This window comes from Urocampus carinirostris, chromosome 11, assembly GCF_059441175.1.
Source record: "Urocampus carinirostris isolate Australia breed hairy pipefish chromosome 11, RoL_Ucar_1.0, whole genome shotgun sequence".
NCBI lineage: Eukaryota > Metazoa > Chordata > Actinopteri > Syngnathiformes > Syngnathidae > Urocampus > Urocampus carinirostris.
Window position 1 is genome coordinate 34,280,730 of NC_142359.1, and position 13,222 is coordinate 34,293,951.

General features: G+C 41.2%; 1 protein-coding gene across 3 annotated transcripts in view; it reads right to left on the bottom strand.

Annotated features, from left to right (window-relative positions):
• Positions 1-2,447: 2,447 nt before the first annotated feature.
• The window catches only part of trip6 (thyroid hormone receptor interactor 6), a 36,553-nt gene continuing 25,778 nt past the window's right edge, over positions 2,448-13,222 (bottom strand). For all 3 annotated transcript variants that reach the window (XM_088347027.1, XM_088347026.1, XM_088347028.1), the window contains 6 exons: positions 11,298-11,789; positions 11,091-11,187; positions 9,592-9,761; positions 8,101-8,279; positions 5,008-5,128; positions 2,448-4,542 (listed from right to left, as the gene is read on the bottom strand). In XM_088347027.1, coding sequence (XP_088203153.1) covers positions 4,411-4,542; positions 5,008-5,128; positions 8,101-8,279; positions 9,592-9,761; positions 11,091-11,187; positions 11,298-11,789 — 1,191 coding nt within the window. In that variant the 3' untranslated portion in view covers positions 2,448-4,410. The remainder of the gene's footprint in view (positions 4,543-5,007; positions 5,129-8,100; positions 8,280-9,591; positions 9,762-11,090; positions 11,188-11,297; positions 11,790-13,222) is intronic.

Here is a 13,222-nt window from a genome sequence, read left to right on the forward strand (position 1 = left end):
AAAACTTTATTCTGAAGAATATAAAACATTAACAAATGTTATCATTGGTCTGATTGTAATTTACTATGGAAAACCTTTTTTCTGCAAAAGAATGATTGCGTGTTTGTATAAAGAGCATCTTATAAACCCCAGGGAGGAAGACATAGGTCTTGCAGAGTCCAGCATGTTTTTCATGTCATCAACAAGCTCTGCAGGGGTTTGATGATGATCATCAAATGAGCTGGCAGTCTATAGGTTCCCTACCTCTAATCCCAAGTAAGATAAGGCAAAAACATCCAGTCAGGTCAGTTACAAGCTCCCCAGTGCTATTTGTCTTGAGCACTAGAGTTCCCTTCGGTGGCCAATCAGACGTCGGTATCCGCTAGCGGCAGGGCGGGGCCAGGCGTGGTGTTTTAATAAGTTGAAGTGCATCCAAGAAGCTGTCACACCAATTTGAAAAGATGCTCCGATCGCAAGTTCTGTTGGCGATACTGTTGTGTGCCGGCATGCTTGTGCGGGTCAGCACCGGTACCGATAGCTCCCAGGAGGCGGCATATCGGATTGCTTCGGCCTTAGGAACAGATGCGGCACTGGACAAGGTGGGTCTGATACTGCCGTTTCAAAGTATTCAAGAGTACATTTTCACATTTATATTGATTTTAAAATGTCTGTTCTTGGGTCATTTTTAATGTGACTACTTAATGTGTACATATAAAAGCAGCATACTTTATTCCTTTTTCATATATTTGGATTTATTTAAAGGGATGGGTGTGTCGTTTGAGGCGTCCAAAAACGTTGCAAATAGAATATTTTCTCCATTATGTGTAACATTACCCAAACTGTGTTAAAAGCGCCATTAAGCTTTATTTTTCATTGCACCGATCTGCTTTTATCTTACTTTTAGCAGAACTACTCAAGGTGGAACACATAAGGTTTGAGATATGGGAGCTTGAGGGGAGTGCTAAAGATCATTTTTGTCCCTGCAGGTTATTTATTTTAATTTTCAGTCAGTGGAGCGTGAAAATGGTGAAAGTAAGAAAAGGGCCACCTCAAGTAGAGTCCAAACACCAACCCAATCCCCCCAAAACGAGTTTATGTACAGCTCTTTTAACTTTCACTGTACAGCAATGGAGTTTCCCTTTTTTTGACTGACCGTTGCATTAATTAGGAACCTAACGATTGTGTTTTTTTCTGCTAGAACAGGGGGTTAGGAACCTTTTTGACCCAGAACCATAATTGCAAAATATAAACTCCTACCGTTACTTAAGATCATTGAGGCTCATTTTACATTTTTTTTTCCCTTGAAAAATGGCTTTAAAATGAGGTGCAAGCAGAATTATTGTCTTAAAATGTCACAAAAAAACTACAAACGAAAGGTTCATGGGTGTATTTCCATTCATCGCAGTGATCGTGGAAGAGAAGTGAGCATGCCATTTGTGCCAAGATCCTGCCACCCCTATGACTCACATATCAAATTGCTCTGTGCTTGGCTTGCAATTTTTTTAGTTGGGGGGTTTTAATTATAAAGCGTCTCAACAGTGAACAAACATTATTTAATGAGGTTTCATATAAAGTATTCCTTAGCGACATACAGCCAAAACAGGCTCTGTTGGTGTCCCCTTCACTGTGACTGTGCCCCTTCATATACTTGAGCGAACAACTTATATTAGGGGTTGCTTCGGCTACGCATGCACCAAATTCGACTTTGGGCAAAGCAGAATTAGAACGCTACGGAGGAAATTTGCACACGTAGCATTTTATCTTCAGGCTATACGTAAACATAAAAAGAGCCATATCTTGCTTGTGAGCCATAGGTTCCTGATCCTAGCGCTAGAATTATTTTAGTGATGCAATGCCACCCATACGGATGCTAAGCTATGTCTGTTTTAGGTGTGGACTGGTGCATGGCTGCTGAAACTGCTTTCCCAACCAGAGAGAGCGGGTGCCTTGGTGCTGTTGAGGAGGCGCGATGTGGCGCAGGTGCCAAGAGAGCGCAAGGCAGGTTGTCGCAATTTCTTCTGGAAGACTTTTACCTCATGTTAGCACTGACGTCACCATTTCATCAGCCAGAGTACCAAATGTTGTACATGCTGGTGAACTTCTGATTGCACTTTTTTTGTGATATTTATTTTCCTTTCTTTTTTTCTATAAGTCTTGGTTGGATTGGAGTTGCAAAACACATTTTAGACCAGTCAAATTTTGGGGAGCTGCTAATGCTAAAATTTAACACCTTAAAAGTAGCTGCTTCAATTTCAATTAACAAAGCAACCCTCATACAGTGTCACATAGGGGTGCAGACATTTTCAATACCAGTTTAACCACAGCTATGACATTACGATGTTGGTGTCACACTTTAACACTTTCCCCTTTAATATGTCGACATTTGATGATGAAATGTGGATTAAATACAGTATGTTAAACCTAAATTGTCTTGTTTCAACTTTTGTCAACGAGTCACCAGACATTAGTGTTTGAAAATATGTTTTTCTTCTTTAGTTTAGTCACCACAAAGGGACATGCCACAGTACCGGGAGCTACACTTCACAGCATTTCAAAACAGAACCAAAACAAACAACCCCCAAAAATCATAGTACGTCGCCAAAGCCACACGGCAGATTGTGCAACCGGAAACAAAATTCCCATTGTGTCAACTGGAAAACACACAAAAAAAAAAAAATACAAACAAAAGGCTTCCGCTAGTACAACACACAAGTAAGGAAAATATAAGGTACAAACAAAGGGCTTCTGATAGCACTTAACACATTGGGCCTGCACAGGCCTAAATGTAGCCCTTTCGAACACAGAAGCAATCATAGGACGGTCTGACAAGATGATTATTACTGTAGTATTTTTTTCCCAGTCACAACCTCAGGTAACATGTACACAAAATACTTATTTATGGCCACAATGTTCTTGCTCCCACATATATTCAAACTGTGCCTTACATGGCTGACAACGCTATCAATGTGTAAATGGGTAAAGTGTAAAAAGTATTGTAAAGCGCCTTGGAGGTCCTCTGACTGGTTAAAGCGCTAGATAAATGCCATTCATTTACCATTGTTGCACTTTTTTCTTCTTTTAGGACAAAATATTAAGTTTGAACTGAATGTTAGATGTATGACTAAACGGACAATTTCCCAGATGCAAACAAGATTTTAGCATTCATGTGACATGGAGTTAATCATATGGCCATCACACTGGATTTCGTGGCTCTCAAGGTGACAAAAGTACAGGTCCGTGTCCAGATTTACAAGTGTAAACGTCCACAAAGGAGAAAGTCTCTATTGCTGATTGTTGGAGGCTATTTTCACCCAGGGTTTCACCCATCAAAGCATCCGTTGGGTGTAACAGGCCAAAAACATTCTGTGATGTTCACATTCATTACGGCAAAAAACAATTCAATTGAAAATACTACATTTAGGCCTGGGCGATTAAACGAAAACGGTAATTAAAACGTTCAATAAAATTTGATCATTTAAGAAAATGGGGCGCTAGTGCAATGACAACCTAAGTTCCAAACGAACATTCAGGAGACCAAGGTATCGTGAACTAGCCAATCATTTCGCAGAAGAGGGTTAGAGCCAAAGCGGCTTCATGGTCAAAATAAGCAATAGGGTGACAAGGATAACAGCCAGCATACCCACTGAAAACATGCTGAGTCAGAGAAGAGATGCCCTATTTTCACTTGTTTGGAGGTATTTTGGTTACTTAAGCGTCTGATAAAAAAAAAACGAACGGCGATACGCACTGAAAACTTTGCCGACCATGACGGGCGACACGACAAACTTATTCCCCCATTTTTACACCATTCACATCATCGCCCACTAGAATACGATAAAGGAAAAAAATTCAGTCCCAAACGAGTGCTCACGGACATTCAACAACACCGGGCTCCATGAAAAAACTTTCCATGAATGAGCCAGCTAGCAAGCTTTGCCTCTGAGAAGGTATTCACTTGTTTAATGTTTCTCATATTTGTGAAGTGTTGGGTAGTAGTTTGTCACACTGTGTATTTGTTTTGACATTCAATATTGGTTAAAGCAGCATCAGATTTTGTCAACTTTCACTCGCGGCAAAAATTACTCAAAAAGTAAAAGGGGAAAAAAAATACGTGATACCCACCGCGCTAATTATCGATATCGACCGATAGATGTATTATTGTGATAACAGTTTTTGTCATATCGCCCAAGCCTAACTACATTCCTTATAGGCAAAGTTTGAGCAGATCACAACACGACTTGTTCAAATGTACCTGTCACAGTTGTCTTATTTTGAGGCAGATTAGTCTTTTTTTTTTTTTACACTGTTCACACTTGAGTTTGAGAAAAGTGTGCAAGTACCTGTGCGGCAGGATAAAATCTTGAAAAGTAACATGAGCGGGAACGCTTTATAATAAGGCGCACGTACAAAAAAGGGTCTGAAAAGCACCCGTCAGCAATCCGTCGAGATTTTAGCAGAGAGGTCCTGGATCCTTCGAGCGCTGCAGCCCTTGCAGAGGATGTGGCCGTCCAGCGGATAGCAACCGCGTCCTTCACCCTCCGATGACAGCAGGAGCCCGCATTCCTGCTCGGAACAAGACGGGCGGGCCTCAGAACAGCGGCCTGAGACCAGTATGCACAGTAGGGCAGCACGATTTATTTGGGGAGGGGGTAATAAATTGCGATTTTTCAGACCAGTACTGAAATTTTGATGCGGTTTTAGATTTTAAAAGATGAGTGCATATCTGTGCTACTGGAGCCCATCCCAGCCATCTCTGGGCAGTGGGCAGGGAACACCCTGAACTGGTTGCCAGCCAGTCGCAGGGCACACAGGGACGGACAATTCGCTCGCTCATTCACACTCATTCACAATTTTGACCGGCCAATTAACCTGACATATCTTTAGAAAAATGTGTTATAACCTATAAATCCTTGAAAAAAAAAACCTGCAGTGCCTTGCGATTACACTATCACACTACACCACGATATCGGTTCAATTTCGGATAATCGTGCAGCCCTAATGCACAGCGACCGTTTTAGTCTGGCTCACCTCGCACACGTAACAGTTGACGTGAAAGCTTCGGTCCAGTGCCACAATCCTCACCGTCTCCTCTTGGCCTGCCTCGGGCATGATGGGCTCACCGCACACCGAACAGCGGGGCGCATACTTCCTGTGTATGAGTTTGTTTTTTTGTCAGCGGTGTTGGGACCAACGCGTGACAAAAGAAGAACGTAATTACAGGTACTTAGGTAATGAGTACTGTAAAGAGTTATTCAATTCCGTAACTCAACTGTTGTTACTACCGTATTTTCCGCACTATAAGGCGCACCGGGTTATAGGGCGCACCCCCAAAAAATAGTTTTTGGTCCTATATTTTCCATACATAAGGCGCACCGCATTATAAGGCGCTACTATGGGAATGTCGAAAAAACAGTCAGATAGTTTAGTCAAACTTATTACCCCCTTAACATTCCGAAAGCTTGCAAAGAAGCAAATACGTGTCATAGACACGTGCAGATGCGGTGTACGATGTCACCAAAGCAAAGTAAGAATTTTAATGTGCAGGGAAACTGGGTTCTTTACTGAGCATATGACAATAACCACTTTGAATTGAATTTAGTTTAAAAATAGACTCATCACAGAAACATCAAGATCGTTCTAAAACAAGATACCGGGAAAATATAAATCCGCATAGCTCACCTAAGTTCTCTTGCAGCCTTCACGTTCATTAATGATACGTAACCATGGTCTTCTTACAACCGTGAGTGTAGTAAATCCAGGAGAGTAAAATATTTACAAATACAAAATAGTAAAACATGTTTTCTCTATACCGTAGTGCAACCCAACATGTGATTCACATTCATCTTTTTCGGCCAATTGCAGGCTTTGTTTCGCCCCTTTAGCCTTTGCGAGCCGGTAAATGATAAAAAGGATCCGCCCCCTTTACCTCCGAATAACTTTAGCCAATAGTGACTGATTCAAATGATGATTGACACATTGGTTAGGAAATGAAACGCCGGTATATAAATCCCAGCATACACGGCGGCCGACTTTGCTTTCGGGGGAAAATCTAGTCGGCGGCTGGGCTGCAAGTTAGTTGCAAGACTTTGCGACTTAATATTGATCCATATATAAGGCGCACTGTATTGTAAGGCGCATGGTCAGCTTTTGAAAAAAATAAAGGCTTTTAGGTGCGCCTTATAGTGCGGAAAATACGGTACATAGGGAAATACTGCGTTACTTATTAAATGCAGATATTGAATTGCGATGTTTTCCGACTACTGAATAATTATTTTTAAATAAATGTGTAATACGTCCGATATCTACTCAATTCTTTCCATAAATACAAGGGGTCTTTGCTAGAAAAATGGCTTTTCATTTCAAGAACACTGAACTTATGCATGAACTTTGAAAGAACTGTTTAGCATCCAATTTTTCCGGTGACGGGATCACAAGATTTGGGTTGTGATGGCAATTGTGAACGTGCACTAGACGTCTTCCCTCTTTTCCCCAACGATAACGAAAGGACTTCAAATTTACAACGATAAAATAAAATACTCAAATCATGAGGTCATCTTATGTGCACATATTTGGTTGTGTTGAGAGGGGCATGGCTGATACTGGGAAAACCAACTAACTCAATGGTGCACACGTAAGGACAGAATTAAAAAAAGTGTGCTTAATTTTGGTGGGGTTTTTTTTTGTAAGATTATTTTTGAAATAATCCATGGCTGGAGAAAAAAGTAATAAAAAGACTTCGACAGCACCCAGAATTGGAGAAGATCTTTATGTCGTTTTAAGCCCAGGGACAAAATCGATATGGAGTTCCCCGGGTGTTTCAGGGTTTCCACCGCTAAGGCAAGTTAAATTCAAGACTTATTAAGTCAAGTCAAGTTTATTTGTATAGCCCTTTATCACAAGGAGTCTCAAAGGGCTGTATAATGCCTTTTGAAATAAATCTAAGATTGTGACGACAGAAAAAAAACACATTAGAAACTAACAAAACACCACATAAAGTAGGGGCAATTTTAAAAAAATGTTTAATTTTATTTCTTAAATCACATTTTGGTTTAGTTAATTTGGTTTAGTTCCATCTGAAAAACATAGCACTCTTCAGTTTTAGATGTGGAAAACCAATAAAAATGATGTTTGCAGTACATCATAGATCTTCAGTCAAAACTGGCAGATAACTACTAAATCCAAAGAACTTTTCTTCTACATTCATTAAGCATTTTGATCAGGGTGCATAAAAATGACTTTGCTAAATCTTTTTGGTTCAAACAAACAAGGTGTTAAGATTTTTAAGACTTAAAATAATTAGAATTTTAGACATTTAAATGCCAATTGAGGCCTTATTTTTACAATAATGAATTCAATGCCTTTTTAGACTTTTCAAAGAACTGCGGAAGCCTTTGTCCTTCTGCAAACTCTCAAAATTGCAGAAGCCCCAAAATATGAAGGTTTCACTGCTTTCAAAGGCTGTTGTAGACATTTTGTACTTTCTTGTGAGGCTATTTTAAAGCATTTTTACTGGGTTGGCGTCCATGCGGGTAACGTAATTTCCGGACTATAAATCGCAATTTTTTTTTCTTCATAGTTTGGCCATAGGGTGCGACTAATATTCCTGTGAGACTTATATGTGAAATAATAAACACAATATTATATGAGATTTATATTTTTATTATCGGTACTGTATATAATTTTACAAGTTATAAACTGTGAGAAGCCGTTCTAGGACGGTGTTGATTTCAACGATACCCTATTGTGGTTGGACATTTTTGTAGATAAAATAATCGTTTATTCGACCCACAATGGGGACATTTCTTTTGTTACAGCTGTAAGACAATGAATAACAGCTAAGAATATTAACAGTATAAAAAGTTTGGTAAGCATGTTCTTCATGCTAGCGTTATCTGAAGAACTCTTAAGAGGTTACGCCATGACTGACGTATTCAAGCATGTCTAAGATATGCACGTACGGTAGTTTGTAATTAGATAGTATCTGTGGGGTAACTGAGTTACATTTTAAACACAGTAACTAGGAATTGTAACCAATTACTGTTTTTATAGTAACATGCCCAACACTAGTTGTAAGTCAGCAGCGCTCAGCAAAGGCGGGAAGGCACGAACTAGCACACGTACCTGTGAAAGTCCTGAATACAGTGAATCTGCGAGGTGGCATCCACCGTGAAGGGCACGCCGTCTAGACAGCAGTTGCATACCACGCATGTGAAACAGCGAGGGTGATATGCCTTCCCCATGGCGCGCAGGATGCGGTCCAAAATGGGCTTAGAGCATTTGGAACATTGCTCTAGTGTGCTCTGACAACAGGGAAGGAAAAGACAAAAATGGGCACCACATTTTAGACAGGAAAGTGACTTGCTTAAAACCTTCACATAGCTGGCAACAACCGTCTGCGACGCCACTGGCGATCAGCATTTTACCTCTGGCGTCAGGTGGGCACCAGTAGGTGCTTTTTTGAGAAAAACGGTGCGACCCCATGTATCATACATGTTTGATCATTTTGGTGCTCGGTCGCCAAATTCTTCAAGTATGTTGGGTATCGAGGAAAACGGCGACTTGACGCATGCTCTAAATACTAAACACCGCGGTGACGTCTTTGACCGGAGTTTAATTTTGTCCTCAAAGAAGCGAATGGTCCATTGTACAGATGGGAATTCCGACTCTTTTTAGAAAAACGGCTTTTTCGGTTCGTCTCACTAAAAAGGAGACGTCTCTTTCGGCTCCCAAATGTCTATTCAGGTTTTTTTTGTTGTGTAATCCAGTGTTTTTAACTACTGTGCCGCAGCACGGTAATTGATTGTCGAACCATGCCGTTGGAAGTAATCCAATTTTTTTGCTTGAGCGGTTTAGTGAAACCTTCCTTGCATTTGGATTCACTTTCACCGGAGAAAGAATGGCACCTACTGCTGGTGTACCGCGGGATTTTTTATATGAAAGAATTAAGCTTTGGCTCAAAAAAACCCCACTGGTTTTATCAATTTATTAAAATGTATTATGCATTATTATAAATAACTTATAAAGGGGAAAAACAAACAAAATTAACAATTAAACATTAAACACTTAAACATATTTAGACATCTACAAAGAAAAATTCAAACTACGAAACAACTTAAACCTTTTTAAACTCAACAAATTTAAAGTTAAAAGCACAGAATCACAGAAAAAAATGCCCTTTGACTAATCACAAGAGAAAAATAACGTCTTGAAGGGAACCAGCTCTTAAATGGTGGGTAGCCGGCTCCCGTCTTCCACCTCCGCTTCCAAGAGCAAGCTCATATAGCGGTTTCTTTCGCTAACGTCACGGATCTGTTGGCATCGCATCCAGCATTTGTGCTGTCAAATAGCCCTCATTCACCTTTTATTTCGGCGCGTTGGTAAAACTATTTACATAACGGCTAACTATAAGGTAGTCGCTATTTTGAATGGTGTCATGATCCAAAAATGGGTGACGCAAACAACTCGTAGGAAAGTGGAAAACCGCGCCACTGAAAACAGCGCCAGGTGTGCAGCGGCACGTTGCAGTTGGCGTGCTGCAGCCAAAAGCGCCAAATTCCCCATGTGGTTGGCATCAGATGTGCGTGTGGGGCTTTAGAGGGAGTTGCTACTCACGATGTAGCAACTCTCGCAGTAGCTCTTCTTATCCAGCGCGTAGAAGGGCCGGCCCCGCAGGCGCGCCTGACACGCCACGCAGGTAAAGCACTCGACGTGGAAGACCTGCTCCATGGCCACGCAGCCGCTGCCGTCACCCACCACGTTGTCACCACAGCGGGCGCAGCGGCCTGCAAGTTGAAAGGGGTCAAACTTCCAACTATGGCTGCAATGATCACTGGACTATAAGTCGCTTTGGAGTACAATTCGTACCAGCCGAGGATGAAAATGTTGTTGGATTTAGTGATTTGGATTGAAAATTAGTTCGGTAAGCATGCTATTTATGATAGAGTTATCTAAATAACTCTTAATATGTGCGTAGTTTTTTTTAAATTAACAGGCATGTCCATCATGTGACATTCATATACCGTACGAACGTATTCAGTCACTTGTTCTTTCATTTTAAATTGCTTTTCAAGGTGACATGGGTTTTTGGTGTTGGGTTTTATCAAATAAATTTCCTCAAAAAATGTGACTTATAATCCAGTGCGTCTTATATATGGTTTTTCCTTCATAATAATGCATTTCTTGGCTGGTGAGACATAAAGTCCGGAAAATACGGTGCTTGCAAAAATTGCAAAGCAGACATTGTATATCATGGCAATAATTTGGCGATGCATGAACATTTAAAGTGAACAGTCAAACAGTTAAACAAAGCTGAGACTTACCATGGTAAAATTCAGGTAACATTCAAGCAAATAGTCTTCATTAGTTGCAGTGTACGTTTTTACATGTATATTTCGCTATAAAAGAGAGCTTAAGGGTTATTGCTAAATTGTGCCCGATAAACCTACTTGAATTTAAATACATCCAGTTGAAACGTTGAAAACAACAAACGTCAGTTGATAATCCGTTTGATATCAAACTGTTGGGAATCAGTACTTTTGTTGCAGATTTTGCAGTTGACCACTAAATGTACTCAACAAAACGCACATAATACAGTTGTTTCCAAAAATTAAATATCCTTTTCACAGAATGTATATGATTAAGGCAAACTATTTATTATTGATTTTGAATATCAAAAGATTTACTCTTCCAAATCTGAATGAGAACTATAAAAGGATGTGGATTATGTGAACAATTTCACAAATATTCAATATGCGCACCGCCTGAGACTTGACATACCTCGAGTCTGTAAATCCAACTCCTGCCAAACACGCTAAAGCACATCTTGGGTAACAGTCTCCAGCCGATTATTTTTTTCTTTTTATATTCAAATTCTGCTCGTGAGTTAGGACAGGGAAATATATGTCTTTATTACAATAGTTAATTTTTGAAACACCCTGTATTGGTTTTATTTAATAAATTATCTGATTATTCAACTAATCGTTTCAATGATGTCTGTGACTAGTCGAGTGCTTCTCAATTATTTATCGTCATGCCCCACTATTTGAGAAGCACTGGACTAGTCCGCTATGGAAATAGTTCTTAGTTGCAGCCCTGATGCAAACAGCTCATACCAAAATAATCCTCCGCTGGCGGGTGGTTCATGTCGTACACCAGTTTCTTCGTCAGACGCTCCAACTCCTCTTCTGGACGGGTCGTGGCCGCCACATGCTGAACGACCGACAAAAACAAGTTCATGACAACGATGTCATCTCTAAAAACGATTTGTGAATCAAATGAAAAACAAGTTATTTGGACCAACTGTGTAAACCAGCTCCCACCTTGGCCGAGTGGTAAGCGGAACTCTGCTGGGCTCCTGTGAGATGGTTTTCCGTCCCTCTGTCGGTCGAGGTGGCCTGGACCGCCCTACCTCTGTGTGCCTCCAAATGTGGTGCTCCAGGACGCACTGGATGATACCAGTCTTGCAGGCCGACCTGGGGCGGCGGGCGTGGCGCCCGCTGGCGTGATGGCGGCGCGTAGGCCTGCTCTGCCTGCCTTCCCGTTTGCGAGTAGGCCACGGGCTGGGCCGTCTTGACCTGGACGCTGAAGCGGGGCCCGGTAGGGGTGGAGGCCGTGCTGTAGGAGGCCGGCGTCGGCTGTGGGTACGGCTTGGGGGCGTAGCACTCCGGCTGGTAAGGGGACGCGCGGTGCTCGTTAGGGTGAGGGGAAGAGGTTGGCACCGACGGGTACCCCATGCTGGGCCAACCTTGCGGCGCAGCTGAATGGTAGGGATCCCCCGAGAGGTATTTGTTGTAAGGCACATTGTCGTACAGCTGCGTGAAACAAAATACAACGCTTAACATCTACATATAACACCCGTTAACCATAAAATAAGAAATGCACAGCGGTACCTCTTCACACAAGCTTAATTCATACTAGGATCATGCTCGTAGCTCATATTGCTCGTGTAACAAGCAACATTTCCTGATATGAAATGATTAACAACTAGTTGGCACCTTCCCATCCTTCTAAAAGCATCAAAGTGAACCCTAAATGGCTGTAACACTCATCATCATGACAACTAAGAACACATTCAAAATAGTAATTAAACATAAGAAAATACAGTGATAAAATAAATAAGGCGATTAACAAAATAAAATGTGAGTTTATTATGAGCACTTATCATTCGAAGGTGCGGAGGAAGGAGCGGAGCGTTTACAAGAGTGACGGAGATTGCATACTTGTCAACTTAAACATGTATTTTGTACATTTTTTGATCATTTCAAATTGTGCACAATGACAACATAGATTACTAATATTGTCACGTAATCTATATTACCCTGTCTTGCAGCGAGTATGTGCCATGTTATGAATGTAGGATTTATTATAGCTTAAGGAGGATTTGCATTCATTAATACGACAAGCCCTTGGCGGAGGTCGACAGGTATGAGATGGAGAGACTGTTGATATGTAAGCACTTACTGTACACTTAAAATTAAAGTTACTGACCAATCATAAGAGAAAAATAACGTCTTGAAGGGAACCAGCTCTTAAATGGTGGGTAGCCGGCTCCCGTCTTCCACCTCCGCTTCCAAGAGCAAGCTCATATAGCGGTTTCTTTCGCTAACGTCACGGATCTGTTGGCATCGCATCCAGCATTTGTGCTGTCAAATAGCCCTCATTCACCTTTTATTTCGGCACGTTGGTAAAACTATTTACATAACGGCTAACTATAAGGTAGTCGCCATTTTGAATGGTGTCATGATCCAAAAATGGGTGACGTATAATAATATAATATAATTTTTTGCCAACATAAGTAATAAAAACGCTCGATAAAAGTCGATCATTTAAGCTGTAATAACACCCCCTGACCACCGGAAAAATGGAACACTAATGCGATGAAAACGCAAGAGCGAAAAGGACGACAACGTGGTCAAAATGAGCGATAAAGAGAAGGATACCACGAAGCCTACCGACTCAAAGCATGCTGAAAAAGTCGTAAACAGGAAAGACCCCTCATCTTCACTTGTTTGGAGGTATTTTGGGTACTTAAGGCTCAGCTAAAAAACACAGCCGCAATATGCACTGCAAACTTTGCCCATCAAGAAGGGCAGCACGAAAAAATTATTGCATTTAAAACAATGTGTCCCGCTAAAATACACTGAAGGAAAAATTATCAAAAGACGAGTGCTAGCGGACATTCAACAAGCACCAGGCCAGTGAGTGTTGAGCCCGAACGCCAACAAACGGCTAGCTAGCTGTGTGT